At 28.0% G+C, this 24,974-nt stretch overlaps 1 protein-coding gene across 3 annotated transcripts in view; it reads left to right on the top strand.

Moving 5' to 3' along the window:
• Positions 1-24,974, top strand: part of LOC103580708 (furin-like protease 1) — an 89,172-nt gene that overhangs the window by 44,667 nt on the left and 19,531 nt on the right. For all 3 annotated transcript variants that reach the window (XM_008562574.2, XM_053737658.1, XM_008562572.2), the window contains exons 3-8: positions 17,681-17,902; positions 18,067-18,195; positions 20,824-20,989; positions 21,252-21,424; positions 22,745-23,162; positions 24,201-24,318. In XM_008562574.2, the coding sequence (XP_008560796.1) occupies positions 17,681-17,902; positions 18,067-18,195; positions 20,824-20,989; positions 21,252-21,424; positions 22,745-23,162; positions 24,201-24,318 (1,226 nt within the window). The remainder of the gene's footprint in view (positions 1-17,680; positions 17,903-18,066; positions 18,196-20,823; positions 20,990-21,251; positions 21,425-22,744; positions 23,163-24,200; positions 24,319-24,974) is intronic.

Below are 24,974 nucleotides of genomic sequence, written 5' to 3'. Positions count from 1 at the left end.
TCTCTATTACAAGAGCAATTAATTTGATTAAATTTACAAATATTGGAAATTTTTTTACATAAATTTGTGCCTTTTCATAGTTTCAACTCATTTTTATGTGATGATAAACTTTTCCAAGTAATCCAAATTTATATAAATTTAATTCAAAAAGTCGATCATACTCTCTTAAAATGAATCAGTGATAAGTGCTGCAAATCAGTGAATATTCTCTGCGAATGTCCTGCAAGTATATCACTGATCGAATCAGTGATATATTTGGAACTATACGCTGTGAATATTCACTGATTGGAGTACTTTCACTGATTCATTTTAAGTGAGTAAGTTAATTTATTTTTTTTTTTTTTTTTTAATCATATTTTGAAATTGATGGCATCAAAATTGTTCAATATTTTGAGATTAAATTCAAAATTTCTTTTCATAAAAAAATAGAAAACAAAAACGAAAGAATTAGACATGAAAAGATAAGAATTTTTTTTTGACATATCTTAATTTTTTTACGGTTATATATCTATCAAAATAAATAAACCTTAAAATGGAAAAGAACAATTGTCGCATTATAAGCTCTTGAGACTGCTGGTTAATAGTTATTTTATTATTTGTTTTGATTTATAATTCTATTTAATAAAAAACATCCAAACATTGAAAAAAAAAATATAATGAAACACAAGTCCCAGCTTAAGTAGTAGTACTAGTACTTAAAGTCTATAGCAATTGAGTATTGAGGAGCAATAATATGTTCGTAAGGATGTATACACGCATTGTATTGAAAACAATCTTACATTTAAAGATATGTTATGTACAAGCACACTTGAGTCACTTAAAATGTAGCATTCATCGATTTGTCTTTAATGCATCGTGTTTCAAAGAGAAAAGCATCGAGTAGTCTGCAAGCGGAGAATAGAGAGCAGACCAATGTATTGTAGAGTTAAAGAGCTTTCAAGCTAAAAGCCGGTTTAATCGTACCAACTACTCCACAGATCATGTGAGCTTTGTTGAACATACCGTTCTTATACAATATTTCATATCAATTCATTTATTTTATAATTTATTTTCCGCATCCATTTATTTCTTTTTATTCTTCGATGTCAAATAGCTTTTATTTTTTTTACATTTAATGTATACATTATTTGTCCAACATTCAAAGGTTTACTTATTTTTTTAAATATTTATTCAATGATCAATATTTCATGTTTATAAATATATGAGTGTTGATTTGTCGGAATTAAAATTATTTATTTATACATATGTAAATTTATTTTTTTTATTTACAAATTTATGAATAATTGTGTGCTTACGTGAACAAATATATTATGGGTTATCAAAGTGAAAATGAGTGAAAGTGAAAAACAGGTCGCTTAAAAATAATTTGATTATTAGTAGACAAAATAAACATTTGAAAAAAAAAAATAATAAAACATAACTATTTCAAAATTTTAATTCCCTGCGGGTACACTGTAAAAAGACCGATGTTAAAAATGGACTCAATTTAACACCGCGCCACGTTATTTGGCGGTGTTAAATCGGTGTAAAAAAATACTCGCATAGAAATTAGCAAAAAAAATGTATTACATATTAAAAAAATATTATAACACTGAGAAATTTTTTTAACACCGGCTAAGGTGTTATATTAACACCGCTTTCGGTGTTTAAATTTAACAGATACACCGCCAAGACATCTCGGTTTTTTTTAATGTAGAAAAAAAATTTATCACAATGATTTATTTCTGAAAAATTAAGTTAATAAATAAAAAATAATTTATTAAAATTACTGTGAAAAATTTTAATTCAAAAATTTATATTCCAATTTGATTCATATATATTTTAGTTACTGATGCTAAAAAAAATTTCAGAACCATCTCATGAAAAATTTCAACATAAAAAATTTGACGTCTCCCTTCCGATTTTTTTTAAATAGAAAAATTTTCTGTAATGAATTTGAAATTTTGAACTCTGCGAAGCAGAAAGTAAAAAAAATGGATAGACAAAGATATTCGAGTGTCATTTTAAAAATCAGCATTACGTGAAGTACTTATACTAACGTGAGATAGATCAATGGTCTATTTGGTATTCAACGCGATGCGGCTCGTTGAGCAGAACAATAAAGTGCTCACGTTCGGCGTATTGAATGATAGCAGCTGAGAGTTAAGTTTACATGACGTAGTTCTTTACTCATTGCACTCAATCCAACTGCACTGACGAATTTGCGTATATGCCAATGGATAGAAACCATTGAGCGAAAATTCAATGCAATGCACTTGGATTAAAACACAAGTCGATTCTCTTCACCAAAGTGGGGTCTATGTGCGATAGTCTATGCGCGATACTACACTACGATGGATAGTTATGCACTCGTTTATCATTAGAGCCAATGCAGAAAACACTCGTCGACTGAGCTTATTACCCAGATTTCATTCAATAAAAAATACCTACAATTTATTTTTATACGTAAACTAAATTATTTTTCTATTCGTTTTCATTTGTATTTTTATTTTTATTTCCTTCAATGCATTCCTAATTACATGCATTCAGAGCATCACAAACGGTTAAGGAAATTTATTTCAATTTTGTAAATTGCGCTCCATCAACAAAAATGAAAAAATAAAGTACTTAAAAAAAAATTTTATGAATCACCAGGGGAATGACCAGTTAAATATATTACGTAGATGATAATAATAATAATAATAATAATAATAATAAATGAGCCAGACGTCTCGGCGTCATCCCAATGAATTGGAATACATTTTATAAAATTAAATAATGACAGGGTATCCATCAAAAAATTTGTACATTAAATGTATGAGTGTCTAAAACCGGAAATAGTTAAAACTATGAGTCTTACGACGAGTATTCATTTACGGTAGTGTTTTCAATTAAAATTATCTCTTAGGAATTTAATTATCTTTTAATGCTTCACCCTTGATAAATTTTTATTTTTATGCTTTTAGTTTTACTAAAATTAATTTAATTTCTTAAATATTTGTGTAAATACTTGACATAAATCTCGTTCATTTTGACATGTTAGAATAATATATATTAAATTAAATATTTATATATTTTACTAAATTAAAAATTTACGAAGTAAACGCGGATTAAATCCAAAGTGAATGCGAAGCGGATTACTGTTGATTTATTTAATTCTCTTGGAGTAAAACTCACTCCCAAGGGGAGTTTATTTTAATATTGAAACTCCGAATCAGAGTAAAAGTGGATTTAAATAAAATCCAGACCACTCCCAAATCAATGACCCTGAAGTTACCAATTGATTGCTAATTTTCGAATTTTGTTTTTCGACAAATAAATTACGAAAATAAAAAATTAAAAATATGCACTTGTAGAAAATTTAAAAAACTGTAGGTGTAATTTTTTCAAATATTTTTTTTTTATAATTTATTATTTTAAAAAAAATCTAAAAATTATTAGACATCGGCTAACTTTAGTGTCATCCCAAATCACGTTGCTCGAAAAACAAACTCCCTATTTACTCCTTTAGGGAGTGATTTTTTCTAAATTCCAGAACTTCGAGTGACTGAATGAATTCAAATTTAAACGACCATTCAGTTGCAATTTCCTTCAACATCCTTTAAAAATATAAATATCGCGAGTTTCATACAGGAAATTACTGAATAGACAAACTCTCTAGTAATTTTTATCTCTTCCAGCTACATGATAATAATAATAATAATAATAATAATAGTAATTATGATTAAGATGAGTAATTATTCTTTTTCTATTTTAATACACTCATATATTACCCGAAGTTTTACTCACTTCTTATATTATTCAACATGTTTTTAGTTAAAGCTTAACAAATAAAATAAATAAAATTTATTACTTACATTTATGGGCTGGACAATAAATGAATGCATGCATAAAATAATATTTAAAATATTAAAATGCTGAAAAAAACTGAATAATTTATAAAAAATTATATTTACATGTGAAAATTGTCACGTTTGTTAGCATCAAAAAAAATTTTATTATTTTTTTATTCCTTTCTTTACTTTACTTTGTTTTTTTTTTTTTTTTTTTTTTTGTGTAGACGAAAAAATATAACGAATAAAGCCGGAACATTTTTTTTCTTTTCTGTTTCATAAAAATTTTCTCTCATTATTAAATTAGCAAGGTGGAAATTTTTTCATGCAGAAACTTGGTGATAAAAAACACTGAAAATAAAATAAAGCAAAGTTATTATTTTTAACATAAAAGAGTCATATTGATTTGATATTTGTTACAAAGTTTTTAATAGTTATAATTACACTGTAAAAATTTGCAGAGTAGATGCGGAGTAGATGACTGTATTTATTTAATCCCCTTGGAGTGAAATTCACTCCGAAGGGGAGTTAATTTTAATTGAAACTCCGAATTGGAGTGAATGCGGGTGCCATAATAATGCTGGACCATGTTGGCCACCTGTTGGAAATTGGAAGAGACACATGCAGAAATTACTATAACTCTAGTAAAATTTCCAATGGTTATAATTAAAGTAATTCGTGATATCGCTGTCAATTTTACTATGGGCATAGTAATTTTTGCATGAGTTTATTTCAATTTCCGATAGGTGACCAACATAGTCTGGCATTACTATACCATGGCATTTCAAACAAAAATAATTTCTCCGTGTAAACAGTGATTTTTTCTAAAACTCCGAAACTCATATGACGGAATAAATTAGAACCTAAATAAAATCCGTAATCACTCCGAATTTATTCCCGATTTATTTACAGCGTAAACAACAATAATCAACTATTTAAAGTTAATATTTTTGTTTCCTTTCGTAATAAATTTAAATCAATATTGTAAAGTTTTATCTGACGTATAATTTGAATTAAAAAATGTAAAGCACTTTTATGTTGTATATTAAGTTTAAAAAACTAAAACTCAATAAAGTTTACTTGAAACTTTTGTATTGAATAAAAGTGATACAAAATTTATTATTATTATTATTATTATTTTTATTATTATAGTATATAGAATTATTAATGAAGCACTTCAAATATTTGAAAGTAATTGACGGTTTGATTTTCATGCTAATTCTACTGTTGAATTAAATTAAATTGAAAACTGGTTGATGAAGTTTCAATAATCCACTTGAACACTGCTCACCAACTTGGTCTTTTATTAATTTGCTTATCGACGTCATGACCGTGTGTCTCCGAGTTATTAACTAAACTGTATTATTTCGGTCTGACGCCCTTTGTCATTCAATAAATTATGCATTGCATTATATATCAATCTTTGATACTTAATTATTAACTCTCGGTACTTACTGAAGGGGTTCAATTAACCCCGATTTATCTTTCCCTCTTCCTTAGGCAATTGATTAATTCAAACGATTTAGTTTTTTCTGAAAAAAATTCTAAACCAGACTGAATAATCTAAAGTTGATTGAAAAATTTACGACACGATTGACCTCACGAATTTTTCTTTTAAAATTTTATTTCTTCAATTATTAAGTCTACTTTACTGATTAACTCTTTTCATCAAATCTGAATTGTTATAAACATTTTCGATTGTCATTAATTGGATTAAAATCAGCCCCCCCCCCTTCTCCCCTTTTTCCTCACACAGACTCTAAGTCATTCTAAAAATAGTAAAAGAATTATGAAAGATTTCAAAATATCGAAATCTGATCAGATTTAAAGTTCCAAAAATATTTAAAAAAATCATTAACTTTTTGTTTTTAAATTTTAATTTTCATGAAGAAAAATGTTAATGAACATAAAATATGTGAAAAGAATTTGAATATTTTTCGTTATAAACTATCGATAAAAATAAAATTATGAGTAAATATTCAGTAATTTCGAAACTTTTAAAATTAAAAATGTAATAAAAAGTAATAGAACCAGAAGATAAAAATTAAATAACTTCCTGAGCGCGCTCGGTTGATTCTTATTTTCCTAATGTTTACTCTACTACTATTATTTGAAAAATAAATTAAATCTTTTTTTCCTTTTTGCTTTTTTTATTAATTTGGTTGTTAAAGAAAATTCTGTTTGAATTCAGAGGAAAATCACATTTTCAGAAGAACTGTTATTTATCCCTTTGTGATGCTGTGAATAGAGTCTGGCGCCACGCTTTTCACCGGAATAAGTTGACAATAGAATAACGATGTTGGTCGCATCCCCGAGAATTAGTTTTGTACCATCTACTTTCTGTTTCATATATATTGGTAACTTATAATTAATATCATTCTTACTACAATGATAACACACTTAAAATAGATATGATAACACCACAATTAACAGCAGTAAAAGAAAGGCAAAAGAGATATAGTTTATTGAGATACAAGATGTATGCTGTTATGCTGTTAATATAAAACTGACTGACTCTAGTCGCGTTTCTATAAACGCTTTTTGTAGAGAATTTAAATTCCCACAAGATTATGTACTTTGATTTTCGAAAAAAAAATTTTTCAATACTTTTATTTTTGAAAAACAAAAAAAAAATTTTTTACATGCAATTTCAATGGGAAAATGAATATTCGTTGAGCTCTTAGCGGAATTAAGATTTCGAGCTGCTCTTTTGGGAGGATTTTTTTAATACCTAAGACTAACTTTTGAGACCATGAGAAAAAACATTTTTTTTGAACTACTCTAATACATATACATATATATATTCATTTTGTACTTTCTGTCACTCTTTCTTTAGTTTTCTGTCCTCTGCGACGAATGTCCTAGATAAAAAAGTAAACTCTTCTATTATATATATCTTGTCTTTGTCAAAAAAATCCTCAAGTACTAAAAGTACGTCAAGTTTTCTTTGCTTTTCAAAATTTACACTGTATTATCATCTGCTTTACTTCACTTTGCCTTCTTATTATCCTAAAAAAGTATATTTCAAACCTATTGAAATTTACTTCAATATTAATATCTTCAAATATTGTTTCTACTAACTTCCGGTTCATTTATTCTACTATTAAATTACAACTCTACATAAAAAAAACACGACAATACTCATCTGTATAATTTATTAATTTAATGGAGAGTAATTGAAACGGTAGCTGGAATTTATTATGAAAAATGAGAATAATCAAAGCATTCATTGCCCGAGGGAATTTAATTATTTTATTAAACTAAACATTGTAATTAAAATTATCTGAATACTTTTCTTCAACAATTTTAACAGCTTTATTTTCTTTTTATTTTTAGCAGACATTACTACGGAAAAAATATTTAATTTACTCAGCGTAATCCAGACATAAACGCACTGTCTTAAAAAAAGATTATTCATGTTTTTTTTTATTCATAAAATTTTTATTAGTAAAGATGATTAAAGAACAATATTTAGACAACTTGATATTTTTATCAGTATCAGCAAATAAAAATAATTTATAGTGAGTTCACCATCGAACAGTTCACTTAAAAAGAATATCTTTCGCTAAATCTAAAATGTTTTATATTTCATCAGTCATATACTTAGACATTACGGGTGTGCAAATAGATTGAACTTACGAATTAATCATACCGAATCGAATCGAAAAATTTACGAATAATTTAAAAATTTTTTTTTCAGTGATTCAATATTATAATAGTTTTTCGAATAATTCAAATTTTTTTCAAAGTAAAATAGAGCTTGGAATTTGAAGTTAAAAATAATTCAAAAACTGACGAATAATTCAAAAAGACTCGAATTATTCGATTCGAATCCGATTCGTACACCCCTATTATATTTCTGAACATTAATTCAGTTGACTGATGAAATCAATTGAAACAAAAAAATCACTCACCTGTAGCTTATTGAAATATCAAACGAGTTCAAATATTCATTATAAACTTTTTCATTCTTTTCTTTCCCTCTCTTTTTTTTTTACTCGCAAACTTTTATCAGTTCGTAACAGTAATCCCTGGAGAATATTTTCCATCGATATTTCACCGCATAGCCTAGAGCAATAATAATTTTTGCCAATTATTAAAGATAATTAATTTTCAAAATTATTTCCAATTACCAACTATCAATTATTGTTTTGTTATATTTATTGAAGAAATCCTCGGATAATCATTTTTCTTCGTTATTTTAGATTCACTTGACCTACATTTTTTCCCAGGATCAATTTTTATTTTAGCCCCAATAGTACCGAGAATATCATTTTCAAAAGAAACCGCCATCGGCTTAGACCCGTAAATTCTACATTTTTTTTCAATTTTCGATTCAATAATTTTATCCTCATCAATTGATTGCGGCTCACTTTGATTTGGTTTTTTTTCATTCTCTTCCACATTTTCCTCCTCTTCATCCTTGAAATTAACTGACTTTTGTACTATCGGTATTTTGATAACTTCCTTTAACTCCATAACAATTTCATCTCGAATTTTTTTCTGCTTATATATTTTTTTTAATTCCTTATTCAAAACAACCGGCAACGCATAATTTTCTATCATAATTAATTTCTTTTCCTCTTTATTGCGTCTTATATTTTCTACTTTACTTGGCAATATATTTTTAGGTAAACCCGCATGCATTTCTTCAATCAACGCATTTATTTTGGACTCTTCCAACTTTAATAAAGAGTCATTATCATCATCATCTAAATCTTCATATTCAGCTTCACTGTTTGTTGATGCTATAAATTTATTAAAATTACTTAATAATAACAAAGCCAAGTATTAATTTACAAAACATCGTTAAAATGAATTTTGTAATATAAACCTCCGTAAATTAAAAGCATAATATATAAGCAAGCATATTAAATCATGCGGCTCTTTGATATCGTTTAAAATCAAGTTTTCCTCTATACTACACGTCTATCTACTCAACATAGTCACCGTAATCTTTGTTATAGATATAATATACTCTATATACTATACACAGTAATTAGTAAGTACGAGCAAGAGCTTTTGAGCATAGGTGTGAAACTACTGGACAAGTTTACTTTATAGTTAGGCATCTAGCCAAATTTCCTTCCGCTATTAGAGTTACACTATCAATCTTTATTCATAATTAGAGACACAAAACTTACAGTTTTTAAAATTCACTCTATACATTTATTAGGGATGTTCGAATTATTTCAAAATTTTATTTTTAACAACTTGAAGTTGTATTAGTTTTTCGAATAATTCAAATTTTTGTCAGAAGTAATTAGAGCTCAAATACGAATCTACGAAAAAATTATTTGTGGTGAGTTTAAAAACCACACGCAGATGAATTTTTTGTAAAAATTACCCCATAAGTTTGATACTGTGAGGACATGTGGTAGCAAACTTTATGGTTAATTTATACTCAAAAATTCTCTGCGTCTAAGCTGACAATAAAATAAAAATTATATATTTGAAAACTGATCCGAAAATTCCCGATTTGAATCGAGTAATTTGCTAAGTTACAAATCAAAAACTTTTGGATATTTTTAAAATTGACAAAGAATTCGGAAATTCGAATTATTATTCGATTCGAAACCAATTCGCACGCCCCTAATATTTATTGTTTTTTTAAATTTAAATATTAAGAAAATTTTTTTTCGTACTCGTTTATTATCTAGCAGCTGAATAGAAGTAGACTTTTATCTTGTAAATTATTTGTCGGTTGGATTAAGTAGGATATTTAAAACTCATATTAATTTTAATTTAATGCAAAAAAACGTCTGATGTACTCTAGAGATTGCGATACTACTGTTTAAAATAATTTATGTGACATATAATTAACATACGCTTCTTTAAATATTACATCAAAGAGTCTCTATGTTAATTTATGTCAGTAATAATTAATGAGGAGGGGGCAAAACGGGTCCTTAGGAAAAAATTGTGATTCATTTTTTGTTTTTTTCAAGTATTTTTTTTTATTTTTCATCAAATTGATTTCGTCATGAGAAAAAAAAGTAAATGGTCAGTAAAAAAAATAATAAAATTATTTTTTACAAAATTCTCACATCTTTTGAGCCAAAAAAAAACAAAAATTTTATAAACTTATTTGAGTAACATTTTTTTATAAAATTTTAAAAAACCAATTTAGTATTCCAAAAATATTGAACAGTTTTTGAGAAAAATTGTAAATGAAAATAATTTTTTAATTAAAGTGGTGAAGTTAACGTGAGAATTTAATAATATATAAAATATAAAATAAAATGAACAATACCGGGTATGAAATCACTGCAGATCGGATCACAAATTTCTTGATCGCAGGGCTGAAGTGTCTTAAACTTTTTCTTTGGTTTAAGAAACGTTTCGCTCTTCTCACGAGACTTGGTATTATTTTTTTTATTCTTTAAAATAATTTTTTTCCCTCGACTACCACCAACACCAAGGTCTTTGTCGTCTTCATCTGACGTCGTTTGCTCTAGATATTTTTCATTCTCGCTCAGCTCATCTCCTATTATCTCAATCTTTTCTATCTCGTCAAGTATCTCCTCTGTTAGTTTACCGTCGGTTTTTTCTCCCTCAGTCATATCCGACTTTTTCTTTACTATTATAATGTCTTTCATTTTAGAAAATCTACCGGTTGTTTTCTTATCCTTAACGCTTCGCCTTTTTGAAGATCTTTGCTTTCCCACCTCGCTCTTTCTACTTCCTCTCTCCCTATCTCCATTTAAATCATCATGCTTTCCACGCTTAATTGATGATTCCTTAATTGAAAACACTGAAGATCCTTCCATCGATTTATCGCTCTCAACAAACGCTTTAGCTTCTGTATATTTTTCAATCTCCTTAAAAAAAATTAGTAATTCAAATTTTATTCTCAAAGATATTTTTATATATTTAACCATCAATTTCATCTTAACATAAATCTTTAAAGTGTGAATCTTGAATTTTATTCAACACTTTTATCATAATAAATATATTTAAAACAAAAAACCTTTTCTAGTGTTTCAAAATATTTTTTTTCATCATCAGCTAATGTCGTATCGCCAACTTGCCAAGTATCCTTAGTTCTTTTCATCCTTAATTTTTTTTTATCCCTATCACTTTTCCTTTTATCATCAATTTTCTTATCCTTTTGTGACTTACGCGACAAACTTTTCCCCTTAACTTTAGCTGTGTAAATAATTTCAATAGCTATTGTATCAAATACACCATAAATTTGAAGGCTAAAGTTAAAATAAATAAACGCGTACCTTTAAGAGACGGTACAGTAGATTCAGACTCTGAATAAGTAACTCTCTGCATAAGACGAGTTTCCTTTAAACGATTGTCTACAGCTTTTTCGTAACGACTACATCGCTCTAAGTACTGAAACAGCAAAAAACGATAACTATATTTTATCTTCACCTTTTTTTCAATGATAAATTTTAAATAAATAACATTTTTTTTTAAAATACAACAGCAATATTTTATTTAAATTATTATTTAATCTCTCGCGATTTATCTTGTCACGAGTGACATTATTTTAAATCAGGTTAACCTGTACATAAATTTTATATATTTTTTCAATTAATTATTTTTAAAAACTTCTAAAATCAATTTGTTCAAGAAAATCATTACTTGCAATCTATGAAAAATTCAAATTCAGGTTCAAATTTTTTTTAATGTTGCAAAATTTTATTTTAAAAAGAAAAAGTCTCATTTATTCTCTTGCATTAAACGAAATTTATGCGATGATAATTTAAATGTAGTTTTTTTCTAAGACAATTAAGAATTTAAAAAAAAAAAATGAAATTTTAATCCTGTTACATTTTCAGAAAACGCCAAAAATTATTTATTTGATTTTTCAAACCTTTATTAGCCAATAAAATTGAATGAAAAATCGGTTGCCATTATTCTTTAACAAGAACATCGATAAAATATTCTTTTAAAAAGTAACAGTCCTCATAAATGATAAAAATTACCATTGACATAAGATTTTTATCATTGGGAGCATTGGTAGTCAATGCTTGAGAAGATTCCAGCATGAATATATTCCCAATACTATTACCAACAGTAATAAATTTTCCTTGTTGATGAGGTGCTATTGCTGTGAGATTCTCTTTGCAAACACGCGATGTGAGTACGGGGTCTTTAATACCGACTAATACATCAAATACTTGTATCATGCCATCGTTATTTATAACGTAAAATACTGAATAACGTGACGTGCTCCAACATCCACCAGCTGGAATGGATCCGTGGTGCCTTTATCCACGTTATTTATGACAGTGATTAATAGCTCAATTGTTCTTATCTCCAGAGACTGATATGAGAGATAATAGTATAGACGATAACAAAAATAAATAATACTCACGTAGTAGAAATTAAATTGCCCTCCTTTGTATCCTCAGCCCAAATTTTAGTTGTCCAATCGCCGATGGTTAAAAAATTTTTAGTACTAAATGGGTTACGATCAATCGCAACCACCGGCCCGCAGTGACAATCAAATCGCATCGACATTTTTTCCGACGGGTTTTTACCCTTTCGTGTCCCACTTACTACAATACCGTTTTCCATTCCTGCCATAAATTTCGTACCGATCGTCGACTCGAATTGCAATGCCGACACTCCAACGGCTTTCAGCATGTCACCACGAATCGGATTTTCTAGATCCATTATTAAAATTTCTGTTGGCTTTCGGAGCATTCTGATGTCCCACCAGTTAATAGTTCCATCTGTTGATGCGGAAAAAAATTCGGTATTTGTTTTGGAATTTATCCATAGTACACAATTTGCTGGATTTCTAACAAATAAATCCATGAGTTAGAATTTTTAATCAAAACTTTAAAAGTAAAATAAAAAAATTATTAACTTATGACTATACTGCGAATGTGACATAAAAATAGGGGTATCACTGGTACGTATATCCCAATTGCAAACTTGTCCTGACATCAAACCACTAATCAACATTGACGGGTCGTTGGGATTGAATTCAATAGTTACCAAAGAATCTGCAGCTTTTAAACTCATGAATGCCACGTTCGGATTTTCTGAACAATTCAAAAGAGAGATTTGTCCTTGGATACAATTGTGCACAACAGATACGTACACTATCGATACAATGTACAATACACATGCACCGAACTTTGTTCTCAACAATAAATATTTTTTTTTAATCTTTTATCTTTTATCTTTACCAATATCCCAGATGTACGAGGACGAATTGAGATCTGAAGAGACTCTTTGAAACTCAGTAAAGCAATACGACGCAGCCAATCGGTTGCCGTGATCTGGTGACCATGACAGGTGGGTTATTGGTCGTGACAATGTTTGAGGATCTTTGAAGACATTTACAGTTCTAAATACATTCTTTTGTCATTATTTTTACTTTGTTCATTAGCAAATAGTCCAACAGTAATTACCTTATTCCTAACGGCAGCACCAATTCCGTTGGTATCATATCGTCGAAATAATTGTCGTAAATATTTACGGCATTGTTTTGAAGGATACAATGCTCCATTGGCTTTATAAATTTTAAAAACAATTATTACTCAATGAATCTCTTCCGGAAATAAATTAATCAGCACTCTCTTAAAATGAATCAGTGAAAAGTATTCCAATCAATGAATATTCACTGTATAAATAGTCCCAAATATATCACTGATTGAATCAGTGATATACTTGGGACTGATTCGCTCTGAAAATTCACCGATTTGCAGCACTTATAATGCTTTAGTTTTTTCGCGCACTTATGATTTAGCGTTAATAGTGCGTTTAGTATCATTAATTTGAATTTCACAGTAGAGTAGTACCGACTATTCAGATTGCTAGTCAACGCTATTGAAACCTGGTCAGTAATATTATAAGGTTTACTAATTAGACTATTAATGATTACTAATAAAGTGCTTTTCAACAGTAACCACTTTCAATAGTGCTGCCAGACTTAGTATTTGGAGTACTAATGATCATGAATACAACACTAATCACTTTTAACAATGTTGCAAAATTTTTTACCCAGAATATTAATGAACGCTAATAGAACATTATTTAAAACTAACCACATCCAATAGTCTCGCAAGATTCACTAGTCAGAGTACTAATGGTCATTAATAATCACTAATAAAACACTTATCAACACTATTGAATTTTTAATAGTGTTCATAAGTGTTCATTAGTTTTTTCTGTAGGGTATGATCCACATGAACATAAATAAATAAATTACTTTAGCAAGCTGGCGTATTTTGGGAGCCCAATTGTCATCTTTTTCAACTCGCCTGCGATATCTAGTGACAATTTCTTCATCAGTGAAATTGATTTCCTTTGGCCAACCTCCTTCCAGGTGATTCATCCCACTTTCTTTGGTCACAGTGCTTTCCGTTTGAACCTAAAAGAAATATATGTTGAAGCAATCACGAGAAAACCTGCTAAATGTTTTCAGGTAGTTCGTTTCATACAAAGTATTCTTGATCACGAACATACTATTCTTACTTTAAAGTACTGTAGAGCACTCTCTTTAAAACAAAATTACTTTGTAACAGATATAAAAGATAAGACTGGATGAAAACTTACTTTTTATCTTTTTTCCATTAATCATTTAATGCTCTGAGGGATTCTTCGGAAACTTTAACGGATAAAAAAAAGATAATACGTTTTTTTTTTTACCTCGTGTACTGCAAATTGTTTTGAGATTTGTACAGCTCTGTGAACTGGATTCATATTGACATAATCTTTCATAAAATCACGATTTGGAAATATATTTTCTTCAACGGTAACCTCTGAGTCATCAAAAATACATTGTTTACCAAATTCTGATCTTTTTTTTACAAATACTTGTTTTATTTCCATTTTTATTTATTTTTTTCTGAAACTTGTAATGATATTAAAGGTTAAATTATGTTTGAATAAAATTTAAATTTCAATTTGTTGTCATCTAATACATTATTTACCGCGATTACAGTTTAATCAGTCACGTTTTATTCGACAACGAGATTCAAATTAAAATATTTAGAGCGGAAGTTTTATTTCACTGTTACTTCTTCAATAAATATTAAAGTTTATGCAGTAAATTTGCAATTCGTATATATATCAACCTATCGATATTCAAATGTTTAATATACGTGTTTATTAATATAACAAAACAAATATATATCAATTAAGTTTTAAATTAATTGAATACAATTTATTGATTGGAATCGTAACGTAACAAAATTTCGGTCAGCATTTTATTTTATTTTATTTTATTTTTTTTTTTTTTTCAATTAGTTTGTTTGCCTTCTCGAGTGTACTTTAATTAAAATAAAACAAAATGAGCAAAAAAAAACTGTGTATCAAGAGAATTAACCACTTTCGTTAATTATTAAACTCCAATTAAAAATTCAAAAATAAAATCCATTAAATCATATATATATATTCATAAATAATAAATAACTAGCTTGATATATTTTTATTTGAAAGGCTCGATTTATAATTCACAGAGAGCAAATTTTTATCTTTTTCAAATTCATGACAAGTGTTGTAAAAAAAAAAAAATTCACAGATAATAAATTACGAATTTAAAAGTGCGGTAAGATCGTGCTGTGGACACTTGGTACATTCACAAGTTATACGATACCAGTATCTTTTATGTTTCACCACCCTCAACTATTTTCTCAGTCAAGTCGTTTAAAAAAGAGAAATGGCACATATTCACCGGAAAAAGATGTCTGATGTCTCGCGAAATTACCGCCGTCATTTAAACTAGACATAAAAACACAACCTGTCATCATTCATTTTTCATCTCTCTGTACTCACTTACCCACACATCTGTACACACGCAGACATCAGTTTTTTCACATACATAAACACAAAAAAAAACCCGCAATATTTCCTATAAAATTCCAGTGTCACTTTACGATCAATACACTTTAATTTCTCTTTGCTTTAATATTCCTCGACTTTTTATTAATTATTCCATTAAAGTTACAAAAAACCCACTGATTTTTTTTGTCCAATATCTCAATCCACCAAAAAAAAATCTTTACTGCAGTTCATAGTCACAGGTGCTAAAGATTGACGTCAAGAGTAACTAAAATTTTTCACTTTCAACATAAAAACGCCCAAGATTAAAAATGATCTATCAATTCAATCAAGACTCTGACGTATTCTTTTTTACGAAAGAAAAAAATAAAAATAATCAGCTTTTATCTTCTCTTTACGCAACAGACAAGATTGAACGAAAGTGCATGTCGGCATGGCAAGTGCAAAAAAGCTATCGATAACCGTCACTTACCATCATCTCATTCAATGATAAATGTATTTTACGTTATATTCTATTCTATAAGCTATTGTATTATATATTATACATTGTACATAGAGTATGCTTTCACGAACCAGACAACATTTTCCATCTATATGTATATTTATTTTCACTGATGTGAGTATTCAATGTACTTTGTTAATACGTTAGGGAGTTAGAAAAAGCAGATGTTCATTTTATTTATTGAAGCAAAAGCTTCCGAGTGAATTTAAATTCAAATATTCCCAACTCAAGTAACATTTAAGCAAATATACTTACAAATATATATGTATATCTATATGCTGTGAACTGATCTCTAAATGCTATACTCCAACACCTGCACCTACTTTAAAGTATAAATGAAAATACAGACCTAGAGTAAATTTAGTGTAAATGTTATTACGTTTAGTCCATAGTCTATCGTCTAGTTTGTGTTCTATATAGAAAATAAAATAAACTATTAACTTCCTTCAATTCATTCACTGTAAAAAAAACTGGTGTAAATCCATTCAGTCTCGGCGTTTAATTTAACCCCGAAAACGGTGTTTAAATATTTTTTAATCCTATTTTATTTTATTTTCTGAAAAGAATCAGAGTAAAAATAAGAAAAATAAATCATTGTTCCTTTTCAAACGGCCATAAGTTTATGAAAAAATTTTTTTTGCAAACTTGGCTCGTCAAACTTGAGCTAGATGTTGGTAAATCTTCTATAAAAAAAAAAAAAAAAAAAACAGTCTACGTCCACGTGATCTGTTAAAGTTATCAGTGGTACATTTAACCCCGATTGTGGAGACAAAAAATGTACGAATTTTTATTATTCTGTCGACCAAACTTGAAACAGGAAGTTGAGTCGTCGAAAAATTATTATGCTGTACTATCATTATTGTGGGACTCATGAAATTTTTTATTTTCTGCTGTAATTCCTAATTTAGACAAATAATATTCGCTACAATTTATCAATAAGTTTTAAGTACGTACCATTTTCTGTAGTTTAGCATAATAATTTTTTAGTGACTCAACTTCCTGTTTCAACTTTGTTCGACAGCATAATAAAAGTTCATAAATTTTCTGAGCCCGTTTTCCTCCGTGTGGTAGCGGTGTTAAAAAAAAGTAGTTTTACTTTTGAAGTATCAAAAGTCGAATTTTATTTTAAATATGTACAAAAAGAAATTTTCATCAGTTATTTTACTCCATATGTAAACCGTTTTAACACCGGTTAGATAACACCGCTAAGTATCACCGCTACAGTGACGTGAGTTCATTTTAACACCTCATTTTTTAGTGTTTATTTGAAATTGGACGACAGAATGATAAATATTTCTATTTAAAGTTAATTGATAGTTTTTAAAATAATGACTGTGGTTAGTGAATACGCGTTTTTTTTTATTTTAACTCTGAAACCAAATGAATGTTAAACATTTGCAAATCGAGCCGTCAATCACTAGGACCAGAAAAGCTTTCGTCTAGACAAATAACAAAGTTAAGCGAAAATCGATACCAGCAATTTAGAATCCTAGAGTCGAGAGTTTAATCTTGTAAATAATACCCATTAAAAAATTTTCATTTGTAACCATATATTTTGATGGCACTCGTTATGAACAATAATAACAATAATGAATATTGTTTCTGATTCCAGATATTTGAGGATTTGTATCACTTTGATCATAAGTCAGTTAAAAAACGATCATCAGAACCACATTTGGAAATCAATAGTCGGTTGAAAAGAGACACTAGGGTACAAAAAGCTGAGCAACAGCGAATATTGTCACGTAGAAAAAGGGATTTTGTTGTCAAACGTGGTCCAGCAAGTTCACGTGCTATCTTAAATGATGACAGATGGCCGCAGATGTGGTACTTGGTAAGTTGTTCTTGTTATTTATTATTTATTAATCATTAATGCGAAAAGTAAGCTAGTGTGCGTGTTATTAATGTTAATGTCTGGAATATGTTAATGACGTTTGAGTAATGACGTGCTAGAAATAATTAAACCGAGCCATAACTATTGTCACCGTTGTTGTGCAGAATCGAGGCAAAGGGCTTGACATGAACGTACAGGGTGCTTGGGCTGATGGAATTACTGGTCATGGTATCGTTGTCACTATATTAGACGACGGTTTGGAAAAAGATCATCCTGATATCTACAGCAATTACGTGAGTCATATTATCATGTTTTTATTATAGTTAATTAAAAAAATATTTATTTTTTTTAAATTTTACATTCCTAGAAATGGTAACAAAAAATTGTCGCGCTTTCATATTTTTTCATAATTTTTTTTTATAATTTTCTCAATGCGTTCAGTTTGTCCAACTTTATCTTTTACGAAAATTTAAAACAAATTAATTTAATTCAAATGTATTAATTATTGAATATATTGAGTAATCTAAACTTAAGTTTTAAATGCTTGATTAATATTTAGTAATATGAATAATTAATATTACAAATTTAATTGTATACTCTTTGAACTTTAATTATTTAACTTGATTCGTAATATAATATTCATTGAATGTATAAATTAATTTTATAACTTAAAAAATTGAATGGTTATATATATTTTGAAAAAAAAAATTTTTAGTGATATTGCATTATTTGATACAAGAAATATTATTTACGTATGCAAATTCAGCGGCATTGTTATTATTATTATTATTAATTCATTAAAATACTCGAATTACGATAGTAAAAAGTGGAAAAGAATGTATTGAACACGCATTGTATAGAAAAAAAAAATCAATATCAAATACGCTTTTCGTTATTGCAGAGAACATTAAAATGAACAAGCCAGAGAGATTTTTTCGTACTTTTCATCATCATCGATATATACACTTTATAACTATTATTTTACGATGATAACGAGGACTGATAACAATTTTAATAAAATATAACAACTCATTTTTATAAAAATTTTGATTTCATCTTATTTAACTTTTAAATTATACGTGTGTGATATTTAATTTTTATTATTAAATTTTCATGAAAATTTAATAACTCTTAAACTTTTTTTTTTATAATTACATAGTAAATTTAAATTTTTATCTCATTTAAATATTCATAAAAAAACTGTTTTTTGAATTATAAATTATAACCATTCAGTTTTTTTTTATTTTAAATAATTAATTATTCATTTAGAACAAATTAATTTTGATTGTTCAAAGTAATTAATTTTTTATCTCACTATTTACAACTTTATTATTCAATACTTTGTATTTAAATTACTAAAAAGATTTTTTAGAAAGAACGAACTGATTTTTTCAATTTATGCTACAAATATTTAATTTATATGACAGACATAATTATTTTACTATTTGTATTACGGTAAAAATTTTAATATTGTAGCCATTATTAGCACAAACAAAGCTCTCAGTGTTTATAAATCCTATACGCTGATATTTTATAGTAATAATTGTTATTAGGAATATAGTAATTGTTAAATTATCTGGCATGATATAAATAATATTACTCAAAAAACGGTTATTTTATTATTCAACCAAAAAAAATCTGTGAAACTAAAAAAAAAAAAATAATTTTTGTCGTACGAAATCTTTGGAACGAATCAACCGATTTGAATGTACTTGATGGCAATCGAAAGGGATCATCGAGACTTAGAACTGGATATATTTTGAGGCAAATCGGGCAAGTGGTTTATAAGTTGTACAAAAAAGCCTCAAAACAATGAAATTTTTTATTTTTATTTTCCGTATAACTCGTAAACTACTTGACCGATCATCTTGAAAACCTATCCAGATCTAATTCTTAATGAGCCCTTTTAATTGCCACCAAGTATGTTCAAATTAGTTGATTCGTTCCAAAGATATCGTATGACAAAAATTAGTTCACACACGAGCGTTTATCCGAAAATAGTCAGAATAGTTTCCTGGATTTCAAACCGTCGAGATCTGATGAAAACTTGATTTTTTAAAATCAGACCGAAACCAATAGCTTCCTTTTTTTTAAATTTTAAATTTTCATAGCGGAAAGTTAAATATATTGTGTCAAAATGAACATCATTCGTGTGTCAGAAATGGTTCACATGAAATTTGTGCTACCTTTTAACACAGAGTATTTGTGTCAAATTTCAACGCAAAGTAACATTCAGTAATAATTGATTATAATTTTCATTTTTGTACTAGATAACATATTTACAGTATTGAATAGTACATCGATTGACAATTTTCAATTAACCGAGTAAACTGTGTTGATTTAACCCAATATATTTAGCACAAACACACAATATTTTTACTGTGTAATCATAAATGATATAAAAATTAAAAATCACAATATATTTTATTTTATTTCAATAACTGTTATTTTATTGTCCATAAGTCAATTAATTTTAAATGACATCAATTTTAAAGCTGATATTTTAATTCTCGTAATTTCAATTAAAAATTCATTTATTTCGTGTATAATTTATTTTTAAATACTTGAAATTTCACAGCAAAACTTTAATAAGCTCACAATTATTAAAAACTACCTAAGGTTTTTAAAAAAAAGTTAGTGTATTTTAAAAATATTTTGGATTAAAATCTAACTCAATGTATACTTTTATTACACAGAAAATATATTTTTAAATAGACACATTGTATTTCTATTCAACATAACGCTTTAATTTTTTTCAATTATACAAACAAATGAATATTCATGTAAAATTAATAAATGTTATTAAACTTTTATAATAATTATTTTTGAAAATCGAAAAAATTTATTTGTTACTAAAAAAATAGACATAAATCTACAATATATATTGTGAATATTTTTATCTCATATTATTTTCATTACAGGATCCACAGGCAAGTTATGATGTCAACAGCTACGACGATGATCCAATGCCACGATATGACTACCTCAACAGCAATCGTCACGGCACCAGATGTGCAGGAGAAGTTGCTGCCACAGCAAATAATTCTTTTTGTGCCGTTGGGGTTGCTTACGGCGCTGGAGTTGGGGGTAAGTTGTACACTACTACTACTACTACTACTACCACTATTTCTACTTCTACTATTTCTCCTATGTCAACTGCTACTGCTACTGCCACTGCTCCTACTTATATTTCTGCTCGGTTAGTAATTGAATTTGTTTTCGTGACTTGAGTCATGAGAGAAACAACTCAAGGAAATTGAAAACATTAAATTTTAAAATAAAAAATAACTACAGTATAATCCACTTTTATTTATTATTGTTACCTTTTTTTTTTTTATATATTTTACAGGAGTAAGAATGTTGGACGGAGAAGTTACAGATGCTGTTGAAGCAAGATCTCTTAGTTTCAATTCACAGCACATAGATATTTATAGTGCGTCCTGGGGACCCGATGACGATGGCAAAACAGTTGACGGTCCTGGAGAACTGGCTACGAGGGCATTCATTGAAGGCATTACTAAAGTAATTTTATCTATAAATTCAATAAGTCTCTTATAGTAACAGCAACAAAAACAACAACAACAACAACACCATACAAGAACAATAATTGTTCCACAGTAACTTTACTCTTGTCGAGATACATATCGTAAGCTAATTTCCGCGCGACCGCAATATACTTTGTATAGTAGCTAAATAAACAATTGACATGACTTACTTTATGATAAACTGTTCAATATTTAATGTGTATCTTGAATAACAATAGACAATACGTGATGTTGTTTATGTGTGTGTATAGCTGTTCGATATACTTTATCTATTTAAATAATCTAGTCTATATTTGCTATCTATCGCGTGATATTTAAATATTTAATGTTGAAAGTACTGTGAAAAATTATTTACTCATCAGATAACTTTATCTAAATGTAAGTTTTTATAAATTAATGGTCACATTTATCATTTTTAGACAGTATAATTTTTTATAGGAATTTAAATATAACAAGCAATAAAAAATATAAATTTGTAATTTTTTTATCTTTCAGTAGAAATTTATCAGATTATTTAAAATATTGTCATTATTTAAAAAAAAATTTGAAAGTCAAGTATTAAGAATTTGATTTGACGGCTGAAAAAATTTTTTTTTAAGTGCAACATTTTTGTTTAAAAACTTACTTATTTTACAAAAAAGTATTTTATATCCGTCATTAATGTAATTATGGAATCATTGAACTATTTGCCGCCTTTATAGTGATTTCTAATTCTAAATAATCATAAAATCAGGAGTTTTTTCAAAACTTCTGTACAATAATTTCGAACGAAGTTTAAACTTTCAAAAGTTAAATAATTTTTTACAGAACCAACAAACGATAAATTAATTTTTAATGAGTACACATTAATAACATTGAATTTTAGTGCCAACAAAAGTTTTATAATCGAGTAATTTTAATTTCTACATAAAAATGAAATGATTTTATTCTTTAGCGCATCCATTACCATTTTCATTTTACTTCACTCAAAACTTTGTAATTAACCCGCAGCTCGTGAATCATATGCAAATGTTTAGTGGTTCGTAGTTTAAATGGAAAAATGCATTAATAAATAAATAACTTGGTCACATAAAAGAAAATCTGTGGTAGAGCTCTGAAGAAAAAAAACTAACTCCCAATTTAATTAATTTACCAGAAGTTGTTAAAAAGTATAATGATTCATTTAAAAACAAGATATTCACAAATTACAAATATAAAAGTTTTAAACAATATTTAATTAAAGTAATTAAGATTCAAATAGGCGAGTTTTATGACTTGATATTTTATACTTTTTTTTTTGTTTATGTTTTTTCTCTAGGGTCGCAGCGGTAAAGGTTCGATATTTGTGTGGGCGTCGGGTAATGGTGGACGCGAACATGACAACTGCAATTGCGATGGTTATACAAATAGTATTTGGACGCTGTCAATTAGTAGTGCAACTGAAAATGGTTTAGTCCCGTGGTACAGCGAGGCATGTTCATCTACTCTTGCGACGGCATATAGTTCTGGTTCATTGGGTGAAAAACAAATAGTTACTATCGATTTAAATCATCAGTGTACAAGTAGTCATACTGGTACCTCAGCATCTGCGCCCATCGCCGCGGGAATTTGTGCATTAGCTCTGGAAGCTAATAAGGATCTTACGTGGCGCGATATGCAGCATATTGTTGTAAGAACAGCCAAGCCAGCTAATCTTATTGCCGCTGACTGGACTATTAATGGTGTCGGTAGAAATGGTAAGTTAATTATATAAATAATTACTTTTATTATTTTAAAAGCATTAAATGTATTAATATTAATATTAATTGTTCAATAATAATTATTATGTTTTCTATATTTGTCATATAATAGTTAAAAAAAAAATTAACCTCTTGTTCAATCAATTTTTAGTAGATTTCATAAAAATCTAACTATTGCATTTGTCTTCATGACGGAATTTTCGAAAAGGCGGCTTGTCACGACGATAGCGTCCACAATCTTTAACATCTCAATGACACTCAGCACACATTTTTTGTAGACGATTTTCGAAATCAGATTCAAAGATGAACAAAATCGGTCAATTAGTTTAGAAGTTATAGCATTTTTAAATTTTCAAAATGTCAAATATTTATATTTTTACTAATTTTTACGTTAATAACTTTTAAATGTGACAACTTATCGAATTTCTTCAAAATACATATGAAAGCTCTTTAAATAAGCTTCAATTTTCATGCCTATATATATATATATATACATGTCTAAACCAAAGAAATTACTTATCTTACTACTCATTTAATGAAATTTTGCTATTGCATAGTTTTTGATGATGTTCAAAAAAACATTTTTTGTGGCTTTCCCAATGTCTCAGATTCTGGCTGTATACTTTTTACATATATATCGATTTATACATATAGATATCTACTTTCATTTCAGCTGCCGAATGGCCTTTTTTTCGAATCGCAAATTTTGAAATTAATTGACAGATTCATAATTTTTAAAAGCAACTTATTTTATAAAAATTGCAAATTTCAGGGAGTTTGAAAAATGAATTTTCTTACGGTCAATTTCATAATAGTATTTCATTACGGCCAGTAGGAATTCAACTCACGTTAACTTATAGTTGGATTTACTGCAATTACTTGAATGTCAAATAAAGTTCAACTGAGTGGGGGAAAAAAAATAGATGAACATTTGTCACGAGTCAAGAGCATATGTTGATACCGTGACAATAGTAATAGTACTTTTTTTCTATTATATCTCTTGTGTAATTACACATGTAAACTTTGGTGTTGCAGTTAGCCACAGTTTCGGCTATGGTTTAATGGACGCGACCGCAATGGTCCAACTTGCCAAAAAGTGGCAGACCGTTCCGGAACAACACAAGTGTGAAATGCTAGCGCCGCATAAAAATAGGTTTGTTATTTATTATTATTCAAATTATTTAATCAAAAATTTTGAACTGAATTACCGTCATCTAAAAATTTTTTCATAAAAAATTTAGTATTATTATCATTGTTAAATATATTTACATGTCATGTTTATTTAAAAACTAAGTCGGCAGTAATTTAACATAGTAAACTTTCAACCCATTTAACTAAACAGGCTTGAAGGTTATCAGTCCACGCCCAAAGAGCACTTATTTGGTCCGTCGAGCCACTCGTTTTACTTAAAATTTAGTAAGATTACAATAGACAATTGAAATTTAAGCAACGGATATCATAAAGTAATTTTGTAACTTTAGTTTCCAAGTAACCAACTCGGGAATATCGTCGTTTTAGGTTTGCATCCTGTGTCTATTTGATTATACTTGTATTACATTTATACATTACCGCGTTGCTTGCTAACTTTAGATAATGCATCAACTATTATAAGTACATTGTAAAAAAAATGGAAGTGAATTCGGGGTGATTACGTATTTTATTTCAATCTGCTTTCAATCCGATTTAGAGCTGTAATTTTAAAATAAATGTTTTTTAGAAGTTTTATTCACTTCAAACGGATTACCTCCATGAAAAAAATTTATTTAAAAAATATAAAAAATATATACAATTTTAGTATTAAAAAAAAAC

The sequence above is a fragment of the Microplitis demolitor genome, chromosome 3, assembly GCF_026212275.2.
Source record: "Microplitis demolitor isolate Queensland-Clemson2020A chromosome 3, iyMicDemo2.1a, whole genome shotgun sequence".
Lineage (NCBI taxonomy): Eukaryota > Metazoa > Arthropoda > Insecta > Hymenoptera > Braconidae > Microplitis > Microplitis demolitor.
This window is presented reverse-complemented; position numbering and strand designations above follow the sequence as displayed.